Consider the following 24,315-nt stretch of genomic DNA (forward strand, 5'->3'; position numbering starts at 1 on the left):
GGGACTTGTTGGCAAATCTTTTGCTGTGCTCTGAACAGAGCCAAGAAGTGTCAGTGATATTCTAGAACTTTATCTAGCCCTTATGTTCATTTTAAGTGACTAATTCCTTTGTGATTTCACTGTGTGGCTATAAAGACCATGATTACTTGTGTGAAATCATTTAATTAAAATAAATGTAACTTATTTGCAAATTATTTCTGAAGAATTGTTCTTAGACCTCCATGTCATGGAGCATTCGTTCTGAAATGGGGGTAAAATATCTCATAGTTGAAGTAGAAGAAACTTTCTAATTTAACATTCTAATCGAACATCGAAAGTGAATTGCTCTATAAGCTCTAGCTCTGGCATTCTTCACCATAATGCAAGCAAAAATTAAATGAAATAAAAATATTTGAATTCCAAGTAAAATCCCCACATTTGATCTCATGCTAAACATCAATAATCCATTTTAGATCCTAGATTGATCTTTGCAGAAGATTTAAATGCAATGTTTTTAAGAACAGCATAATCTCAGTGAGCACTTAAGTAATTGAAGGCATCAGCAGCAGTGCTAAGGCATGTCACTTACTTATCATTTAATGTGTTTGGGTTCTGCCATAGCATTCATTCGTGGATTTAATAAACAATTGTCCAGCAATAAATTCTGGAGGTGCAGTGAAAGTCACTGAACTTGATATCATGACAACATTTAACTGAGTAACATTAATGAACCCAAGTAAAATTTAGGTAAATGAGAACCAGGATGGAAACCCCTGTGACTGAAGCCATGGCACAAAGGAAGATGGTTATGGTTGTTTGGAGGCAATCATCTCTGGGAGGAGAAAATGAGGGCAGCAGATGCTGTAGATCAGAGTTGAGAGTGGGGTTCTGGAAAAGCACAGCAGGTCAGGCAGGATCCAAGGAGCAGGAGAATCGACTTTTTGGGCATGAGCCCTTCATCCCAAAACATTGATTCTCTTGCTGCTTGGATGCGTTTTTCCAGAACCTCACTCTCCGGTGGCAATCATCTCAGTCCCAGAACTTCACAGTAGGAGTTCTTTAGGATAATAACCTAGCGTGACAATCCTCAGCTATAATGTTTTGTCCAATATAAGGTCAGAAGTGAGTACGTAGCTTGATTATAGATAATTTAGTGGACTGTGCCTACGTGTGGATTGTTGTGAATAGCATTCAGGTGGCAGTTGCCCTTATGATGCTCGTCAGTTGCCATCTTACAAGGAAGTTTAACTACCTTTTTGTTTTGACATTGACATTACCATTACCTAATACTGGAAGCATTGGCATCCGAGGGATCACTATTAAGTTGATGTTTAACGAGACCCACCAACAAATATAGTGACCTTAAACAGGTCAGAAACTGGTTATTGAGGTAATATCTCACCACCTGTCTCAAATTGTTTTTGCGAACATTTGCAAAGTCAGGACAGTGATAGAATGCTGTTCACTTGACTGGGTGAGTGCATCTCCAAAATTACAACAAAACCTTGATACTTTGGGCAAAGCAGCTCACTTGATTGCACCTTATCCATCATGGGTACTTGCACTTGTCTTCGCCAGCACACGGTGCTAACAGTATGTACCACCTAAAGATACAAGCCAGCAACTCAGCTGGACCCTTTTCAACAGGACATTCCAATTTTAAACCTTGACAACCTTGATGCAGATGCAAGAGAGCATCTACACTGCATTTTCCCTCCCAGCTGCACCATACTCACTTGGAACAATATTGCTGTTCCTTCACTGTCGTTGAGTTAAAATCCTTGAGCTTGCTAGCTAACAATAATGCTGTTGGTATACTTAAATCACACTGGCTGTATCAGTTTAATAAGGCAGTAGACCTTCGCCTTCTCGGATAATTAGAAAACAAGAGTAAATACTGATTCTACCGATTATTGCCCAACTATCATTAATGTATTTAAAAAAAAATTCAGTATAACAAGGCAATTTTTTTTATTTTAGCTTTTGTCAACAACGTGCTACATTGCCTTAATTTCACAAGCTTGATATATTGTGTTCTTTGTTGATTGAACTGTAAGCTCACGTTAAACTCTGCTCAGTCTTTGAAAATTATCGGGCACCATGTCCAACCTTGCATTGCCAGAATGTCAAATTGCTAATGTAGCCTTTTGCATCTGATGCTAAAGCTAGTAACATCAGGGAAGCTCTGAAAACTAGTGCTTCCAAATTAATCTGTTGGACTATAATGTGATGTTGTGTGATTTTTCTACTTATTTTGAAAGTAGAGTATGTCGTGGGAATATACAAAAGGGCTTACCATAACCACCAGAACCTATGAAGTACTCTTGAGGTGTTGTTGTTGTCGTCGTCGTCGTCGTCGTCGTCGTCGTCTCACTGTGTGGAGCATACCATCCCTGACCAGATTTTAAAAAAAGTTTGTAGGACATTGATATTGCTGGCTAGACTTACACTTGTTGCCTGTGCATAGTTGCCCTCGAACCTGGTGGTGACCTCCTTGAACCATTTCAGTTTGTGTTATAGCTAGACCTACACTGTTGTTAGGGAGGGGATTGCAGGATTTTACCTAATGACACTAAAGGAGCATTGATATATTTCCAAGTAAGGACGGTGAGTGTCTTGGAGGGAACTTCTGGCCTGCTGTTCTAGGCACTGCATTTTTATGGCTAGGCTAGTTTAGTTTTTGGTTAATGATAGCCCTCCGGACGTTGATAGTGATTGTTTGACTGATGACAGTACCTTCGAATGTCAAGTGGTGGTAATTTGCTAGTCTTTTATTGGGGATGGTTATTGGTTACTTGTGCAGTGCGAATGCTCCTTATCACCTTTTTCAGCCTGAATATTGTCCAAGTCTGGTTGAATTTGGACATGGGCTGCTTTGCTATCTGAATGATAATGAATGGTGCTAAACATTGTGTCACCATTAGCACATCCCACTTCTGACCTTTATCATAAAGCAAATATCATTGATAAAGCAACTGAAGATAGGCATAGGATACAACCCTGAGGAATTTCAGCAGAAATGTCCTGGAGCTGAGATGACTGACACTTAGCAACTATTCTACATGCCTGGGTAATCCAAGATGGAAGACCGGAATAATTTCTGGCTGTAACCGGCTGCTTTTTTTCTTTTTGGTTTTTTTTTGGATGTGATTTCCTCATTATTCCAGGAGTAGCAATTACTGCTTTATATGCTTTGCATTGTTTTAGAACTTTTGAGAAAAACAAAGTCAATACAACAGTACTCTTCAAGGGAGGTCAGAGAAAAGCAGCAGGACAGAGAGAGAAGGAAACCCACACTGCTAACTGTCACAGCAGTGAACTTGCACAATTACGGCCTTTGCTGTTTGAATTCTTGCATCACTAGACATCAGACTGCATCTAGGAAAACTTAACAAACAGCAAGTTTCACAACTGATCTTGGATGAACCTGTTCACAGCACAGAAACAGATAAGTGAATAGTTTAAGTATAGCCTTGCTGTAAATCTACAATACTGAGTACAGTGGGTTCTTTATTGATTGTGTTTTATCGAGATATGTCTCTGAAGTCATAAGTATTAAGTGAGTCTGGAGCAATATTTTGTAGAGGAAGAAGACGGTGCTATTTTCTGAATCTGTAGTCTGGAAGAAGCAAAAATGGCCCTTTAATAGAGTGATATACTCTTATGTTGGAGTGTGGGTGTTAAGGGAGAGTTTACATGTTACTGAGGATTATATCTGCAAGAAATGTCGGTGGTTGCGAATCCTATCGGATCGAATGGATCGGTTAGAGCAACAAGTTAAAGGCAATGAGGAATTTACAAGAGCAAGAGGGTGGATGGATGGCAGTTTTCGGAAGGGAGAAAAACTACAGATACAGTCAAATAGGTTAACTCCAGGAAAGATAAGAGGTAGGCAGGTAGTACAGGAATTTTCTGTGGCTATCCCCATTTCAAACAAGTATGCCTTTTGGAAAATATATGTGGTGATGGATTCTCAGGGGAATGTAGCGCAAATAGCCAATTTTCTGGTCTCAAGACAGGCCCTAATGTAATGAGGGGTACGTCTGGTTCCAAGTGATCAATTCTGTCAGGAACTCTCTAGTTGGACACAGACATTTGTGGCCAGTAGCAAAAAAGCAGAATGGTGTGTTGCCTCACGGGCCTCAAGGATGTCTGAGGGTGCAGAACATTCTCAAAGGGGAGAGGGACCAACAGGAGGTCATTGTGTACATTGGAACCAATGACATAAGGGCAAAGGATGAGATTCTGAAGGGAGAATATTGAAAGTTAGGCAGCAGTTTAAAAAGGAGGTCCTCAAGGGTAGTAATATTCGGATTACTCCCGGTGCTACGAGCTAGTGAGGGTAGGAATAGGAGGATAGTGCAGATGAATGTGTGGATGAGGAACTGGTGCAGGAGAAAAGAATTCACGTTTTTGGATTATTGGAATCTCTTCTGGGGTGGAAGTGACCTTTTTATTGCACCTGAATTGGAAGGAGACTAATAAGAGTTGGTCAGGAGGATTTAAACTAGTAAGGTCAGTTTGTGAGGGTTGGTGGGACCCAGAAAGATAGTATAGTTGAGAAAAGAAGTGAGTCAAGCAGTCAGCCAGGCAGGGACAAAGTAGAACAAGGTAGGACTGATTGATTGATTGATTGATTAAACTGACATTTATTTCAATGCAAGAGGCCTGACAAGGAAAGCAGATGAACTCAGGGTATGTTTAGGAACGTAGGATTGGGATATCATAGCAATTACAGAAATGTGACTCTGGAGTGGACAGGACTGGTAGCTTAATGTTCCACAAATGCTACAGGAAGTATGGAAAGGGAGACAATAGAGGAGGAGTGGCGTTTTTGATAAGGGATAGCATTACAGCTGTACTGGGGGAGGATATTCCCGAAAATGCAGATAGCTAAGTTATTTGTGTTGAACTGAGAAATATGAAAGCGATGATCACCTTATTGGGATTGAATTATAGACCCCCTAATAGTCAGAGGGAAATTGAGAAACAAATTTGTAAGGAGATCTCAGCTATCTGTAAGAATAATAGGGTGGTTATGGGAGGGGAATTTAACTTTCCAAACATCGACAGCAACTGCCATAGTGTTAAGAGTTTAGATGGAGAGGAATTTAAGTGTGTACAAGAAAATTTTCTGATTCAGTATGTGGCTGTATCTACTAGAGAAGATGCAAAATGTGACCTTGGGAAGTAAGGCAGGGCAGGTGACTGAGGTGTCAAGGGGGGAGCACTTTGGGGCCTGTGACCATAATTCTATTAGTCTTAAAATAGTAATGGAAAAGGACAGACCAGATCTAAAAGTTGAAGTTCTAAATTGGAGGAAGGCTAATTTTGATGGTATTAGGCAAGCCAGAGACCTGGGTTCAATTCCCACCTCAGGCGACTGACTGTGTAGAGTTTGCACATTCTCCCCGTGTCTGCGTGGGTTTCCTCCGGGTGCTCCAGTTTCCTCCCACAGTCACAAAGATGTGCGGGTCAGGTGAATTGGCCATGCTAAATTGCCTGTAGTGTTAGGTAAGAGGTAAATGTAGAGGTATGGGTGGGTTGCACTTCGGCAAATTGGGCCGAAGGGCCTGTTTCCATACTGTAAGTAATCTAATCTAATCTAAACTTTCAAAAGCTGATTGGGGACAGATGTTTGCAAGTAAAGGGATGGCTGGAAAATGGGAAGCCTTCAGAAATGAAGTAACAAGAGTCCAGAGACTGTATATTTCTGTTAGGGTAAAAGGAAAGGCTGTTGGGTGTAGGGGATGCTGGATGACTAAAGAAATTGAGGGTTTGGTTAAAAAGAAGGAAGCAAATATCAGGTATAGACAGGATTGATTGAGTGAATCCTTGGAGTATAAAGACAATAGGAGTATACTTGAGAGAAATCAGGAGGGCAAAAAGAGGACATGAGGTAGCTTTGGCAAATAGAGTTAAGGAGAATCTGAAGGATTTTTACAAATACGTTAAGGACAAAAGGGTAACAAGAAAGAGAATAGGACCCCTCCAAGATCAGCAAGGCAGCCTTGTGTGGTGTCGCAGGAGATGAGGGAGATACTAAATGAGTATTTTGCATCAGTGTTTACTGTGGAGAAGGACTTGGAAGTTATAGAATGTAAGGAAATAGATGGTGACATCATGAAAGATGTCCATATTACAGAGGAGGAAGTGCTGGCTGTGTTGAAACACATAAAGGTGGATTAATCCCTAGGACCTGATCAGGTGTATCCTAGAACTCTGTGGGAAGCTAGGAAAGTGATTGCTGGACTCCTTGCTGAGATATTTGTTTCACTGATAGTCAGTCACAGATGAGGTGCCGGAAGACTAGAGATTGGCTAACGTGGTACTACTATGTAAGAAAGGTCATAAGGTCAAGCCAGGGATCTATTGACCAGTGAGCTTGACATCAATGGTGGGCAGGTTGTTGGAGGGGATCCTGAGGAGCAGGATTTACATTTATTTGAAAAGGCAGGGACAGTCAACGTGGCTTTGTTTGTGGGAAATCATGTCTGAGGAGCTTGTTTGAGTTTTTTGAAGAAGTAACAAAAGAGGATTGAGGGCAGAGCAGTAGACTTGATGTAAATTGACTTCAGGAGTTCGACAAGGTTCCTCATGGGAGACTGATTAGCAAGGCTAGATCTCATGGAATACAAGGAGAACTAGCCATTTGGATACAGAGCAACATTTAAAAGGCATCTGGATGGGTGTATGAATAGGAAGGGTTTGGAGAGATATGGGTCAGGTGCTGGCAAGCGATTCTAGATTAGGTTGGGATACCTACTGTGTACAGACGAGTTGGACCGAAGAGTCTGTTTCCGTGCTGTACACCTCTGTGACTATGACTCCAAGGAGTGCAGTGGAAATGCTGAAGGGATCAACCGTTCTTGCCGATTCAGGGAAAAAAAAACTAGCTCCTGACTGAACAAAATAGAAGAAACTAATTTGGGAAACAAATGATTACATCAAAAAACATAGTATCAGGAAAAAGTGAAATCATAGTGTCTGAGGAAGTGTTCAGACATCTAAACGACTCATCTGTTCCACCCTTTAAACACCACATGACTGAATCTGCAGATTGCACATTGGATTTATTAGCCATTTCAGAACGTATTATGCTGACGTGGAAGCAATTCAATCTTGATCCCAAGAAACCACCAAAGAGGAGGAGAAGTGCAGGAAACTGAATTGGTTGCAGTAAAGGGAAAAACAAATCACACATACCACCATCTAGAAGAGGGAAAAAATATTTTTTCCTCTTCTAGATGGTGTTATTTGTGAGTTTTTTTCCCAAACCTTTTTCTCTCTTTGTAAAATCCCATCCACTGCTTGTACTTGTACCGTTGATGTTTGTTTGACCATTTTCACACAGATGGCATGCAGGCAAAATGGAAGTACAGGGTAATAAAACTATTTTCTTGCTCATCCCTCCTGTGCTTTCAAACTTTATATCTTATGTCAGTTCCTGAGATTAGGGCATGAAATTTCTGATTGTTAACCTGTGTCCTCTCGGCATATATGGAAAATTAACTTTAGCAGCACTACTGACGTATCACCAACTGTAGGCATCTTAGTAGCATTGCAGTACACTTGCATAGATGCTGTATCTCCTAGTTGAACTTCATGTCATGAGTTGCTTATTACATGAAACTTTAAATGTGAAGAAATTGTGACTCAATGAGATCAGTATCATCAAAGGGAATCATTTACTAGTATGAATGAACCTTCATGTGTAGCATTAACGTAGGTTGAGGAGGTTGCCACATTCTTGTTCAGTGCCTTTGAATCCCATAGCATTTTGATATCCTTTGTCCATCTGTGTAGATGTGAATTTTAATGTGGTTTTCTCCATGTAGTTGCCAAGGATTTTTTTGTTTTTGTAACACTTTTTTAGATTAGACTTACAGTGTGGAAACAGGCCCTTCGGCCCAACAAGTCCACACCGACCCGCCGAAGCGCAACCCACCCATACCCCTACATATACCCCTTACCTAACACTACAGGCAATTTAGCATGGCCAATTCACCTGACCCGCACATCTTTGGACTGTGGGAGGAAACCGGAGCACCCGGAGGAAACCCACGCAGACACGGGGAGAATGTGCAAACTCCACACAGTCAGTCGCCTGAGGCGGGAATTGAACCCAGGTCCCTGGCGCTGTGAGGCAGCAGTGCTAACCACTGTGCCACCGTGCTGCCCAAACAGCGACGAGAGTGGGATACGAACCCCACTTATAGAATGTTGATTGTTCAGATTAACATCCCAAGTTTTGTTAATCCTTTCAAAAGAACTACTGAAGATAAAATACCAACTAGACAAAACTGCTCATTGGTGAGTTAATCATGTTTTAAAAATCAACCACCTAATACGTTAGTGGAATAAGCAGAGTAACGCCCACGTGTGGAGAAACCATCAAGGCAAATATTTTGGCAATTAATGCCTTTGAATTTCAGTTAATTAATAATTCTTACATACAAGAGGCATCATCTGGATTTGCCTACATAAATGTTGCAGAGTCAGCAGTTTCACTGAATGGTAATATATTTATCCTTGCTCCTAAAAGGATAGTATTTTGCAAAGTCTATGTTGTGGTATGTGGAGGATAAAAATGAAGATAGTTAGATTTATTCATCTTTCATATTTTTCATACTTCAAATGAAGTTAATTGCAAAATGATTTCTTCATTTTTCATTCTTTTAGTTTAGTGTTTAATGTTTCCTGCACATCACATTTGATATAAACAATTTTGTCCACTTAAATTTTATGTCCTTGAAGAAAACAGTAATTAGGCTAAGTTAACCATTCTGAACAGTTAGCATTTAATTGTTTTGAATGTTGTCAAAAGCTTTCTGTTAAATGAATCGCATGAGGCCTTTTTTTTTTCTTCCTTTGCCACCTGTGGTTGAAGAGATGGTCGCTCAGGGACACAACTTATATTTTATATTAATATCATGTAGTTCTGGCTGAAAGTCTTAGAGTTTTGTTTTTATTTTTTCATTGCCGTTTGCTGACCTTAGCCATGGTATGTTGAGGATAACTTGGTTCCTGAAGTGAGGACTACTTCTTGTAAAGGTGAGCATTTAAAATTAAAAAAAGTTTCCAGCTCTTTTATGATTATCATTTCAATCATGCACGGTTATCAATGGAGAGATTAGCCATGTCGCCAGTACCTAAAGGATAAGTTATCTAATGTGCCCACATTTAATGACCTCCCCCCCTGAAATGAAGTGAATTGCCTCTACTGATTTCCTTGTAGCACTAGTGCATTTGGTGAGTAACTACATAGCAATTGCAATGTATTTCTTTCGTTTTCAGCAATTGGTTGGTACGTCAGATTATACAGCACTTATTTCTACATCTTAAGCCTTAAGTTTGAAAATGGTGTCAGAGAGTGTTTAAATGATTTTCATATTGTCTCGAAGTTCCTTGTTTGGTGGAGTGCAGGTGAGTAAGCCAAATACATGTTTTAATGGTACTCTGAGAAAAAGCAAAACCACCATCAAATGTTTTTATTTAAATTGTTTAGCTATGATAATGAATGTAGTGGAGGCATGAAGGGAATTTAGTATATGTTTAAACTCATTTTATTTCTTTTTTTCAAAGGATTCCTACACTGTGTGACTTTGAACCATTACAGCAGCATCATCAAATTCTTCGTAATTTAGTCAAAGCTGCTCAGAGTTTGGATGAAATGTCCCAGACCATCACTGACTTGTTGACTGAGCAAAAGGTACTGTTTTGTGTTCATTAGTAGGACTTACATTTTTAATTTGTTATTTTGTAACCATGACATATAATTATTTCCTCAGTGACCAGAAAAGCAAATCTATTCTTAACTATGTTTAACATACTTATATGTTCCTGATCATTAATGCATTTATATCTGTGAATGGGGAAAAAGCCAGTTTATCGTGCAAATTCAATCATTCATCGAAAAGTTCCAAAGCGGTTATATATTCTTCAAGGTTGAAGAATTATGTAAGGTTGTGACTTTCAAATTGATAAACAAATATTGTATTGCATGAATATTATAGTTTATATATAGTGGCTTAGCCTTTAATTAATTGAAGAACTATTAAAAATTCATTGCACTTCATTGTCCTGAATATTCAAATAGTGTACATTTAACAGCTGTATCAACCTGAAGTGCTCATCAGTGCAAGAGAATGGGACTCTTTTTCTGTTTGAGGCAATCTATGTCTGTGTAAAAAGCTGCAGACCAGCTGCATGCAGTGCAAGGTAATAAAGTGACAAAGTATTTGCAGCACAGAGGCATTATTCTCTTCAATAAATTCTCTCCTATAAATTCTCTTCATGCACATTTCCCTACTTTCCTTCATTTAGCATTCACTCTGTGTCTCTACTCCTTTCTCCCTCCAGTGGCTAATCTCTCTACTAATGTGTCTGTCATTTATCTCACTTACTACTTTTGTAACAAGTTCTACATTCTTAGACTCTGGGTAAAGAAGTTTCACCTGAATTCCTCATTGGATTCGTTAAGACCATCTTCTATGTAAGACCCTTAGTTTTGGTCTTCTGAGTGTATTCACATTCCCTAAATATGCCCATACTAAATACTTGAGATTATGAAAGCATTTTTAGTTGGTCAACCTTTTCTTTCAGTCTTTCTTTTATCTACTAGGTTTATTCTTTTCTGTTAGGTATAATTCACTTATAATAATATCTTAATCTAATGTTCCTTGCTACCTTCAACACTAAGTGAGGTGAACTTGTGCACTTCTGCTTTTGTTACAATGTTAGAATGTCTGATCACCCTACTTGTCAGCCATGGTTTTGCATCTTTCTCTGAATTTTCTCTACTGTTTGCACATATGTATCTCCTAAGTTATTCAAAGTTTGTGAGAAGATTCGTAGCTCGGGTGCTCGTTATTATGGTTCTGTTCGCCGAGCTGGGAATTTGTGTTGCAGACGTTTTGTCCCCTGTCTAGGTGACATCCTCAGTGTTTGGGAACCTCCTGTGAAGCGCTTCTGTGATCTTTCCTCCAGCATTTAGTGGTTTGTCTCTGCCGCTTCCAGTTGTCAGTTCCAGCTGTCCGCTGCAGTTGTCGGTATATTGGGTCCAGGTCGATGTGTTTGTTGATTGAATCTGTGGATGAGTGCCATGCCTCTAGGAATTCCCTGACTGTTCTGTTTGGCTTGTCCTATAATAGTAGTGTTGTCCCAGTCGAACTCATGTTGCTTTTTATCCTCATGTGTGGCTACTAAGGATAGCTGGTCATGTCGTTTCGTGGCTAGTTGGTGTTCATGGATGCGGATCGTTAGCTGTCTTCCTGTTTGTCCTATGTAGTGTTTTGTGCAGTCCTTGCATGGGATTTTGTACACTACGTTGGTTTTTCTCATGCTGGGTATCGTGTCCTTTTGTCCTGATGAGTTGTTGTCTGAGAGTGGCTGTTGGTTTGTGTGCTGTTATGAGTCCTAGTGGTCGTAGTAGTCTGGCTGTCAGTTCAGAAATGTTCTTGATGTATGGTAATGTGGCTAGTCCTTTTGGGTTGTGGCATGTCCTCATTCCGTTATCTTTCCCTTAGGCATCTGTTGATGAAATTGCGGGGGTATCCGTTTTTGGCGAATACATTGTAGAGGTGTTCCTCTTTTTGCAGTTCTGGTGTGCTGCAGTGTGTTTTGGCCCTTTTTGAACAGTGTCTTGATGCAAATTCATTTTGTGTGTGTTGGGGTGGTTGCTTTCATAGTTCAGGACTTCGTCTGTGTGTGTGGCTTTCATGTATGCATAGAACAATACAGCACAGAACAGGCCCTTCAGTCCACGATGTTGTGCTGAACATTTGTCCTAGCTTAAGCACTTATCCATGTACCTATCCAATTGCCGCTTAAAGGCCACCGATGATTCTGACTCTGCCACTCTCACAGGCAGCGCATTCCATGCCCCCACCACTCCCTGGGTAAAAAACCTACCCCTGACATCCCCCCTCATACCTTCCACCCTTCACCTTAAATTTATGTCCCCTTGTAACACTCTGTTGTACCCGGGGAAAAATCTCTTGACTGTCTACTCTATCTATTCCCCTGATCATCTTATAAACCTCTATCAAGTCACCCCTCATCCTTTGCTGTTCCACTGAGAAAAGGCCTAGCACTTTCAACCTATCCTCGTACGACCTATTCTCCATTTCAGGCAACATCCTGGTAAATCTCCTCTGCACCCTCTCCAAAGCTTCCACATCTTTCCTAAAGTGAGGCGACCAGAACTGCACACAGTACTCCAAATGTGGCCTTACCAAAGTCCTGTACAGCTGCAACATCACTTCACGACTCTTGAATTCAATCCCTCTGCTAATGAACGCTAATACGCCATAGGCCTTCTTACAAGCTCTATCCACCTGAGTGGCAACTTTCAAAGAGCTATGAACCCTCTGCTCCTCCACCTTTCTAAGATCCCTACCGTTAACCCTGTATTCCGCATTCTTATTTGTCCTTCCAAAATGGACAACCTCACACTTGACAGGGTTGAACTCCATCTGCCACTCCTCAGCCCACCTCTGCATCATATTTAAGTCCCTTTTCAGCCGACAACAGCCGCCCTCACTATCCACAACTCTACCAATCTTCGTATCGTCTGCAAATTTACTGACCCACCCTTCGACTTCCTCTTCCAAGTCATTAATAAAAATTACAAACCGCAGAGGACCCAGAACTGATTCCTGCGGAACTCCACTTGTAACTGGGCTCCAAGCTGAATACTTACCATCTAACACCACTCTCTGACTTCGATCGGTTAGCCAGTTCTCTATCCAACTGGCCAAATTTCCCAATATCCCATGCCTCCTGACTTTCTGCATAAGCCTACCATGGGGAACCTTATCAAATGTCTTACTAAAATCCATGTACACTACATCCACTGCTCTACCCTCATCCACATGCTTGGTCACCTCCTCAAAGAATTCAATAAGACTTGTAAGTCAAGACCTACCCCTCACAATTTTACCTCTGTGGTGAATTCTCCATTCGGTGTTCTCTGTACCATCACGTCTATGACACCCTTCACATTCAACAACCAAATATATGAACAAATCAATGGCACACCCATGGGCTCACCCATCTCTGGACTCATAGCAGAAGCGGTAATGCAAAGATTAGAACAGTCTTACTGCAAATTCAACCCAAACTCTGGGTCAGATATGTGGATGACAACTTTGTTATCATTACAAACACAGCAATAGAAAAAACACACCGGATCATCAACGCCACACTCACAGGAATCCGATTCACTAGAGAGGAAGAAAAGGATAACCAACTCCCATTCCTAGATGTGATGGTACAGAGAACACCGAATGGAGAATTCACCACAGAGGCATACAGGGATGCCACACACACAGACCAAGTCCTAAACTACGAAAGCAACACACCAACAAACACAAAAGAAGTTGCATCAACACACTGTTCAAAAGGGCCTCAACACACTGTAGCACACCAGATCTGCAAAAAGAGGAAGAAGAACACCTCTACAATGTATTCGCCAAAAACGGATACCCCCGCAATTTCATCAACAGATGCCTAAGGGAAAGACAATGAATGAGGACATGCCACAACCCAAAAGGACTAGCCAAGTTACCATACATCAAGAACATTTCTGAACTGACAGCCAGAGTACTACGACCACTAGGACTCATAACAGCACACAAACCAACAGCCAGTCTCCGACACCAACTCACCAGGTCAAAGGACTTGATACCCGGCATGAGCAAAACCAACATAGTGTACAAAATCCCATGCAAGGACTGCACAAAACACTACATAGGATAAACAGGAAGACAGCTAACGATCCCTATCCATGAACACCAACTAGCCATGAAACGACACGACCAGCTATCCTTAGTAGCCACACATGCAGATAAAAAGCAACATGAGTTCGACTGGGACAACACTACTATTATAGGACAAGCCAAACAGAACAGTCATGGAATTCCTAGAGGCATGGCACTCATCCACAGATTCAATCAACAAACATATCGACCTGGACCCAATATACCGGTCACTGCAGCGGATAGCTGGAACTGACAACTGGAAGTGGCAGAGACAAACCACAATAAATGTTGGAGGAAAGATCAAGAAGCACTTCACAGGATGTTCCCGAGCACTGAGGATGTCACCTAGACAGGGGGCGAAACATCTGCAACACAAATTCCCAGCTCGGCGAACATGTCCTAAGTTATGCTTCTCCATGTGACCCATATTCTGTCCTCTTGACTGTATGTTTACTCAATGTGAACGGATGTTAATAGTTATCACCCCTCAAGCTCTAATCACTTTCCTTTAAATCTGGGATCATATTCCTCCCTTACTACTAACTGCAAGAAGAATCCCTTGATTTCTCTATTCCTGCAAGCTGCTACGCCATCTTAACCACACTTCCCTCTCAATTGGTACTGTCATCTTTCTCATTGCTCTTTGTCTGAATCTCTGAAATTGGTACTTCTACCCCTCCCGTTGTACCATAGAAGCAGTTATGGAGGTCACAAATGATTTCTTTATTGATTAACAAAAGTAATTGGCCCTGCTTTGATATGCTTGATGTGTCTGCAGACTTTGGTACAGTTGACTGCAGAATTCTACTCAGTGTCTCTCCACATTTGCCCAGCTGGAAGGGAACTCAGCTACCGTGTTTGTCCAGATACAGCCAGGAAATCATTTGCAGTAGCTTCCCTTCTCACTTATACCATTGCCCATGGTGTTTCCCAATTAGTACTTTCCTGAATGCATTTTGCTCAGTTATGTGCAGCCCCTTGCTATCATCCAAAATTATACCACCAGTTCCTATGTGATACACAGATGTATCTGTTTTGCATTTTTATTTGCTGCCTCCCCTCTCTCGTAGATGTTTGACTACTTGAATAGCATTGTGTTGGTGTGGCAGAAATGTCTTCAAATTCAACATTAGTAATTGTTGGCTGTCTCAAATGCTATGCTCTCATCACTGACTCGGTCTTTCCCCTTGGAAACTGTCTGAGCTTGAACTGGGCTGTTCCTCAGCATGATGTTATATTTGACCCTGAGATGAATCCTCATCATGTTATGGACCAGATCAAACCCCTTCGCAGAAGATAGTGTAGACCCTAACTTTTTTCTTATTTAACGGTATACGTAATGTGTTGTGTTCCAGATGCTAAAACTACCAAATTTAAATTAAAGATCACTTTATTCATTCACTGTGGTTAAAATACAACAAATGAAAGAAGGAATTGGAAAACTTAACAGAATAATACATACAGTAACATTACTAATTAACTGTGTTCCAATATAGTAACATCCCATAAACACACCCCTGGCAAAAGGCAAATTCAGAAAACCGGTTGTTTCACATGCAAATCCCAGAGCAGACAGAGAGCCCTGAGCTTTTGGCTGTAACCGAGAGAGGGTAAAAAAACTTTCATTTTTCAAGACCCCAACAGCAAAGTTGAATAAAGGTCCTGGTTTCTCCACACCCATTCTCTACACCTATATCTTAACTTGCCACTTATTTTGACACCATTTAGGATGTTTCTTTTGTTCTGACTTCTGAAAAAAAAAGCCAAGGCTTCACAAACCGTTTAGTCCAGTGGTACTTTTAGACTGCTTGGTGCCTGTGCCTTAAAACCTTTCTTCAAAAAAGAGTCAGGATAATATAACCTCTTCAACCCACAGCATTATCACAACACTTTCACCTCTATAATTTTTGTCTAATTTAAATCATATTATAGGTAATCTACTGCTGAAATCTACATCACTATCTTTGCTGATTTTAGCTTTAATTGTTTGCTGATCTCCCAAGTTCAACCCTCTGCAAACCTGAGGTCATTAAAAACTATATATTCAAAACTAAATACTTGAAAGTGGTACTTGTCCAACAGTAATCTGCTCACTGTCACTCTGTTTTCAGTTCTACCTGGGTTCACTGAGCTCCTCATCTCATTACAGCCTTGACTTAAACTGTACTTGAGCAGCAAGATGAGGTTGAGTAGTTGAAGCTACTGGAGATCAATCATCTCAACTGTAGGGCATTACTAGAGGAGTTTTTTTAGGGATGTGTCTTTGGTCCAACAAAAGTCCGACAGCATTTTCAGTTGCTTCATCAACTGGAATGCTACATCGTAAATCCAGAAGTGAAGATATTTACCAATGATTGTACCTTTTGCAAATTCTCAAACTGCATTAGTACACGTCCAAATGTAGCGGTGCCTGGACAATGTTTATATCAAGGCTGATGGTGATGTGAATATACTTGTCGTCTAAGTGTCAGGCAGTGATGATCTCTTAAGAGAGAATTCAACCTTGTCCTTTGACATTCCATGTCCTTACCATCATGAATCCCCCACTATGACCATGCTGGGTATCACTATTGATGAGAAACTAAACTGGCCCAGCCATACTATTTCTGTGGTTGCATGACTAAGTCAGAGACTGGGAATTCTGTAGTGAGTGGGTCACCTATGACTACTCAAATCTTGTCTGCCATCTAAAAGGCACAATTAAGAAGTGTGATAGAGTATTTTATACTTCCCTGGAATGGTGCAGCTTCATCGCAGTTAAGATATTCAATGCTACGCAGAACTTAGCAGTCCACTTGATTAGTACTGCATCTAATATCTACAGCAATCACTTAATATGCCACCAGCGCACAGTGGCAGAAGTTACAAGATTACAGTTACAAGTTACCAGGGGCAGATCGAGACTTATTTAACCGCATTGTCCCAATCCAAGATCTTTACCACCTGTAAGAACAAGAGCAGCTGAGACCTGGGACTATCATCACCTGCTAGTCCCCTTCGAAGCCCAACATCATTGTGATTCAAAAAGATATCATCATTCCTCTATGATTGCTCGGTCAAGATCCTGGAAACCCGCACGGTGGCACAGTGGTTAGCACTGCTGCCTCACAGCGCCTGTAGACCCGGGTTCAATTCCCGACTCAGGCGACTGACTGTGTGGAGTTTGCACGTTCTCCCCGTGTCTGCGTGGGTTTCCTCCGGGTTCTCCGGTTTCCTCCCACAGTCACAAAGATGTGCGGGTCAGGTGAATTGGCCATGCTAAATTGCCCGTAGTGTTAGGTAAGGGGTAAATGTAGGGGTATGGGTGGGTTGCGCTTCGGCGGGTCGGTGTGGACTTGTTGGGCCGAAGGGCCTGTTTCCACACTGTAAGTCTAATCTAAAAACAGCAGAAGAGATGTCGTCCAACTTCTGCATAGATTGCACAAGTTAAAGAAGGAAACTTACCACTGCTACCACCAACTTGATTTAATTAGGAATCGAGATATAATGTGGGCATGCGCGTTGACACCCACATTCTGTGAGTGAATAATAAAACCTATATCTTAATTTGCTACTTATTTTGATATCATTGCTGTTTCTTGTTTTGGAGTTGATCTCTCTAGTCATCAAAGACTGGCTATGTGTGTTTTGACATTTGTACATGAAAGTTGTGCTTGAACAGTCAAGTCCAATCTTTTAAGCTCCAATAAAGTTTGGGGGAAAAAAGTAAAGAATTATGAGGAAGATAAATCACTGAGCCATGGACGAATGTGTTTGGGAAATTGAAGAGTGTACATTTTGGTGTTGTAGAGGATGGGTGAAAACAAGGGGGAGGAAGATGGTGAAAGAAAGGCAAGAGTGGGTGGGGGAATGAAAAAAGAAGAGGAGGAATTTGAGATAGGATAGTCAATTTATAAAATTAGAGTTATTTTGTAACTTGAATGAAACAACTTTTTTACTGATGCTTTTTAATTTTTTTTCTGCTTACAGGTGTCTCTAGATCAAACTTCAGTAACAACACCAACAAAACACAAGTTGGAAAGCACAACCAGAACTAAAACTACCTCTTCTAGATCCACATCAACACTTAGCCTTCAGGGACCAATCTGCCCACCTGCTAATGTTCCTGCCTCATTAGAAGAGCTGTCTCCTGATAGTATTGATGCCCATACGTTTGATTTTGAAACCATTCCTCATCCAAATTTAGAACAAGTTCTCAAACAAGGATCTATAGATATGGACTCATTGGCAGAAAGTCCAGAGTCTGATTTTGTGTCAGCTGTAAACGAATTTATGATTGAGGAGAGCTCAACTTCACCCAACATAAACAGTGATCCACAAAGTCCTGAAATGATGCTTGAATCATTATATTCTTCAGTTATTAATGCCATTGATAATCGACGCATGCAGGATACAACTTTTGGTGAAAATGAGGATTCTAAAGAAGTTGCAACTCTTAAAGTGCATATAGAAAAATACAGGCTTATCACTGAAATGTCTCAATTGCATTTTATAAACATTAAGAAAGACCTTAATCATTTCAGAGAGCTTGTTCAGAAGGAGCAGTGTGATTTTAGTAGTTCAATGAAAAATGTAAGTGAAGAATTAAGAAGCCTAATTGAAACTGTAAAATGTAGAGTTGAAGTGGGAGCAAAAGAAAATTATCAGCAAAAATTAGAGATTTTAAGAAAGGATTACAAAGATCAAATGGACAAATTGAATGTTGAGTTGGTGACTGCTCAGCAAAATACTGACAAGCTGAAAAAAGATTTGTTGGAACTTGAAAATTACATAAAACAGAAGGATTGCGAGTTTACTGAGGTAAGAACTGAAAATGAAACTCTCTTATGTTTACAAATTAGTAAAGACAAAGAAATAAATGACTTAGTGGAAGGTAGAAAAAAGCAAGAGACTGAAATCCAAGAACTCAGACAATCGAGAGAGAGTTTATTGGAAGAATTAAACAGACTTCATATAACGGCTGACCATGAAATGAAGTGCTTAAGGGAAGAGCTTCAGACTCTTGAACAAAGTCATCTGAAGGATCTTGAAGATGACCTGAAAGTCAGGCATCATCAAGAATTGAAAAAATTACTGGCTGATCATAGCAAGCAACAAGAACAAATCTCAAAGGAAAATGAAGCAAGGTTAGATCATGTGCAGCAGTCTCTTACAATCAAGCTCCAGGAACGAGAGCAAGAACTAAATGAACTTAAATTGAACGTATCTGAACTTTCTGACTCTAGGTGCAATTTGGAAGCTGAATTGGCTTTGAAAGAAGTGGAAACTGAGAAATTAAAGCAGCGTTTGAAAGAGACTCAAGTCCAACAAGAGGAGATTGCAAAATGTCAAGTCATGAAAGAAACTGAGAAATATAGAGAAGAGATAACTGACTTGAAGCACCAACTCCAGCTAAAACTTGAGGAATACAAGGTAGGCCTTGCAGAAGAAAGAATACTAATGACTACAGAGAAAGATCAGTGTATTTCTGATCTGCTAGACAGGCAAGAACAGGAGAAGGCCATACTTAAAGCAGAACTAGATAAGTTGGATGTAATGAGACAGCAAGCACTGGACATGGAGGTAGCATTAAGGGGACAAGTTGAAGAGCTCACCACTAAACTCAAAGAATGTTTGAAAACAATGGAAACCGAAAGAGAGGAAATGATGTCTGAAAAACAGCGAATTGCATTTGAAATAGAAGCAAAATATAAAGCAACTATTCATGATCTTGAAGAGGAGAAGGAACAGCTGCTCAACACCAGCCTGGAAAGAGAGGAATTTATGAGAAGTAAAATGCATGAAGATTGTGAGTGCAAAAAACAAGCACTTGAGCAAGAATTGCAAATAAAAAATCAACAGTCTGAAAGACCACTTGAAGATCAAAGTAGAGCTGAGAGGTATGCGAAGTTTCTATGTCTTAATCAATTAATGCGTAATAGGATGTCTCCGGGCAAATCTTTATTTCTTATTCTTGATCTTGTACTCAATATTCTTTACATCTCACTTGCTTTTCCCATGAGAGAGGCAAAAACAAATTTTATTTAATGCATTTTCAGATGCTGTCCTAATAAACAATTGTGCAACTTTTGTTTTTTCACTCGTGGGATTGTGGGCATTGCTGACTGGCCAACATTTATTGACAAACCCTAGTTGCCCTTGTGGTGGTGGTGGTGGTGGTGGTGAGCCACTGCCTTGAACTGTTGCAGTCCATATGCTACAGATATGCACACAATGCCATTAGTAAAGGAATTTCATGATTTTGGCCCAGCTACATTAAAGGACAGGCAACATATATTCAAGTCAGGATTGCAAGTCGCTTGGAGGAGAACTTGCAGGTGATTGTGTTTCTATATATCTACTGCTGTTGTCTTTCTAGATGGAAGTTGAGAGCTTGGAAAGTGTTGTAGAAGGCACTTTAAATTTCTGCAGTGCGTATTGTTGCTACTGAGAGCTGGTGGTGGAGGGAATGAATGTTAAACAATATTGATATTTCTTAATGTGCATTTATGACTAATATGTTAATTGTGACATCTCTTCTCCAATTTAATTGTTGTCTAAACCTTTAACTTTTGAAGGGACTCACCATTGCTCCCTGTAAAGAAATGATTAACTCAGGACAGGTTTATCATGTTAATAGGAGGGGTAGTGCGCCTTTTCCATTTTCCAATTCTCTCACTTTCCACATGAAGCAGTGATTTACATTTACTGCTTTCAATGTATTCTGTTGGAATCACTGTTCACACTGAAGGCTGGTATATGTTGGAGAGACCAAATACAGTCCAGATGACCAACTTTGATAAACTCCTGCACTCAATCTACAAGAATGTCCTCCTTGGTTTTTTTGTAATGCTTCACTAAAGCTGAGCACAAGCTAGAGGAAAAGACCTCATTTTCTGATTAGGTTAGCAGTTGTCTTAACTTCATGTTGAGTTTAACAACTTAAACCATGAATATGTCCTCCATTTTGAATTCTGCCCCAGTGCTAAGATGTATCTTCACAGAAGCCTTTCAGGGCAGAAGAATAACGTTCACACCTTCTCTTGAATGATCATCCAATGCCCTGTTGAGTAACTTATTGAGCTAGTTTCCACCATTCATCCAGACAGTGCATTGCAGACATTAAATACTCTGTGAGAAAAAGGTTTATTTCCACCTTACATTTGCTTCCTTGGCCAATTACAATCAATTTTCATCTCCTCATTCTTCATTCTTCCTTTTTACGAATGGAAACAATTTCTTCCCTACCTCTTCAGACCTCTTGTGATTTTGAAAACATGAATCAAATTTCCCTTTAGCTCTCTCCTCTCTGAGGAAAGCAATCCCAATTTTCTCCAATCTGCCTTCATAATTGAAGTTTCTTGTCCCTGGAATAAATTCTTGTAATCCTGTTCTGCAGGCTTGCTCCAATGTGTTCACATCATTCCTAAAGTGTGGCACCCAGAATGGTACATCTCAGCCCAGCTTAAGCCTAGTTAGTGCCTTGTTACAGTGTTTCTGCTTTCAGTCAGAGCTGATCTTTATTCTGTTATTAACACCTGCTCTGGATCAACAGTTTGTTCCTTTACTTCCAATGTTGTTGTTTACTGCTACCATGGCGCTTTTTAAAAACATTTTAGAATGTCCTCCTCTCTAACCTGTCGATGCATTTCCTTTTTACCTGACGCCATCTCCACCAACCCACTCCCTGCCTTCTTTATATTGCATAAATCTCATCACTTTTCCCCTCTTCAGTTTTGACGGAAATTATATTTGACTCGGCATGGTGGCGCAGTGGTTAGCACTGCTGCTCACAGCATCAGAGACCCGGGTTCAATTCCCACCTCAAGCGACTGATTGTGTGGAGTTTGCATGTTCTCCCCGTGTCTGCGTGGGTTTCCTCCGGGTGCTCTGGTTTCCTCCCACAGTCCAAAAATGTGCAGGTTAGGTGAATTGGCCATGCTAAATTGCACATAGGAGCTGGGGTAAATGTAGGGAATGGGTCTGGGCGGGTTACGCTTCGGCTGGTCAGTGTGGACTTGTTGGGCTGAAGGGCCTGTTTCCACACTAAGAAAGTAATCTGACTCAAAGCATTAACTCCTTTTCTCTCTCCAAGATACTGCCAGGTGTGTGGAATTTTTCCAGCACTTTGTTTTGATTTCAGGTTTCCAGCATCTGCAGTCATAGAGTCATAGAGATGTACAGCACGGAAACAGACCCTTTAGTTGGCATGGGCGAGTTGGACCAGTTATCCCAACCGAATCTAGTCCCACCTGCCAGCACCTGGCCTATTTCCTTTCTTATACATATACCCATCCAGATACCTTTTTAAATGTTGCAATTGTATGAGCCTCTACCACTTCCTCTGGCAGCTCATTCTATACATGTACCACCCTCTGAGAGAAAAGGTTGCTCTTTAGGTCTCTCTTATATCTTTCCTCTCTCACCCTAAACCTATGCCCTCGGGTTCTGGACTCCCTGACCCCAGGGAAAAGACTTTATCTATTTATCCTACCCAAGCTCCTCATGATTTTATAAACCTCTATAAGGTCACCCTTCAGCCTCTGGCGCTCCAGGGAAAACAGCCCCAGCCTATTCAACCTCTCCCTACAACTCCAATCCTCCAACCCTGGCAACACCTTTGTAAATCTTTTCTGAACCCTTTCAAGTTTCACAACATCTTCCTGATAGGAAGGAAACCAGAACTGTACGCAATATTCCAACAGTGGCCTAACCGATGTCCCGTACAGCCGCAACATGACTCCCAACTCCTGTACTCAATACTCTAACCAATAAAGGAAAGCATACCAAATGCCTCCTTCACTATCCTCGAGTAAAAAATGAGGTCTGCAGATGCTGGAGATCACAGCTGAAAATGTGTTGCTGGTCAAAGCACAGCAGGCCAGGCAGCATCTCAGGAATAGAGAATTCGACGTTTCGAGCATAAGCCCTTCATCAGGAAAGGGCTTTCCTGATGAAGGGCTTATGCTCGAAACGTCGAATTCTCTATTCCTGAGATGCTGCCTGGCCTGCTGTCCTTCACTATCCTATCTACCTGCCATTCCACTTTCAAGGAGCAATGAAAGACCTTGCATTCCAAGGTCTCTTTGTTGTACTAATGTCTTTTTCATAACTGAGTTTCCTGCCAATCCTTGTATCATCAGGAAAATTAGAAACCATATCTTTGGTCTCTACATCCAAGTCATCTAAATACATTATAAATAATTGAGATCCCATCACTGATGCCTATGGCACACCACCCATTGTATCCCGTTACCTAAAAGTTTCTCATTTATGTCCATTGTTTGCTTCTTATTGGCCAACCAATTCTCTAACTAGGGCAAAAGGATGCTCATTCTCATAAAAGGAGCTTTTGTTTTGCTTCCTAACCTTTGACGGGCACCTTGTAAATAGCTGCACGAGTACAGTGGAGTACATTCACTGACTCTTCTATTTCCCTTTCACAAAATCACTTTCATCCTCCTTGTGTACAATAAGATTTTCAAATTGCCTTGCCATATAACATCCTTAATAGATTTAAACATTTTTCCTCTGATAGATATTTGGTTACCTGGCTTGTAGCTTCCTGTTTTATGTCTCTCTGCAATTTTAAAATGTGGAGTTACATTAACTATTTTTCAGTCTGATAGGAAATTTCCAGTATCTAGTGAATTCTGGAAAATTAAAAGTATTACATCTCCGCTCTCAGCAGTCACTTCACCCTTGGATGAATTCTATCAGGACCAGGGAACCTGTGAAAGTTTAAGAGTTTTCTGAATACTCTTTCCCCCAATGATTGTACTGTAATTAAGTTGCTCAATCCCTTTCACATTCTGATTCAGAATTATTTTGAGGATACTATATTGAAGACACTCAAAAATCATATACCATTTCCATTTTTCCACTATTAATACCCCAGTCCCCCTCCCTGTCCCCTTACTTCCTCTTACTTTTCAAATGCTTGAAGAAACTTTTAAGTTCTGTTTTTATATTTCTAACTTGCTTGATATTACATTGTAATTTCTCTCCTTATTTCTTTTTGTTGTTCTTTTAACATTCTTCATATCTTCAGGCACTTCTGGCCTGCTACTCATCTTTTCATTTCAATTTAATAATATCTTCAGCTTCTTTAGTTGGCACTGATGGTACACCCTTCCCTTAGAGTCTTTCTTTCTCACTAGGGAACTCCACTGCAGAGTCCTTCTAATGCGAAAAACAACCAGTATCTTGCTTTCATCCTGCAGAGTCATTTATGGATCTGTACTGTTCCACACACAGGAGGTGGCAGCATATCGGTATGCTTTTCGTGGAAGGGGCCTAGGGACATTTCAGTGTTGACTCCGTATCCCAAAAAGTTTCATGGTATTGTGTAAATCATAACAAAGGAAAGCTTTTGTTCCACCTACTGCTCACCTTCAGCTTATCAGACAATGCTATTCAAGGACCAATGTTGAGCACCATTTGGAAGAAGTACTGAAGGTGGCATGGACACACAACAGAGATGTTGGGGTGCTTGTCCACAGATCCCTGAAAGCACAGGACTGGTTAACATGGTGGTTAAGAAAGCATGTGGGACACTGGCCTTAATCAGTTATAGCTTAGAACATAGAGCAAG

The 24,315-nt window shown here is 40.6% G+C and overlaps 1 protein-coding gene across 4 annotated transcripts in view; it reads left to right on the forward strand.

Annotated features, from left to right (window-relative positions):
- Window positions 1-24,315, forward strand: part of rb1cc1 (RB1-inducible coiled-coil 1) — a 212,872-nt gene that overhangs the window by 71,307 nt on the left and 117,250 nt on the right. For all 4 annotated transcript variants that reach the window (XM_060823471.1, XM_060823474.1, XM_060823473.1 and 1 more), the window contains 2 exons: window positions 9,565-9,691; window positions 17,712-19,621. In XM_060823471.1, the coding sequence (XP_060679454.1) occupies window positions 9,565-9,691; window positions 17,712-19,621 (2,037 nt within the window). The remainder of the gene's footprint in view (window positions 1-9,564; window positions 9,692-17,711; window positions 19,622-24,315) is intronic.

The sequence above is a fragment of the Hemiscyllium ocellatum genome, chromosome 4 (assembly GCF_020745735.1).
Source record: "Hemiscyllium ocellatum isolate sHemOce1 chromosome 4, sHemOce1.pat.X.cur, whole genome shotgun sequence".
NCBI lineage: Eukaryota > Metazoa > Chordata > Chondrichthyes > Orectolobiformes > Hemiscylliidae > Hemiscyllium > Hemiscyllium ocellatum.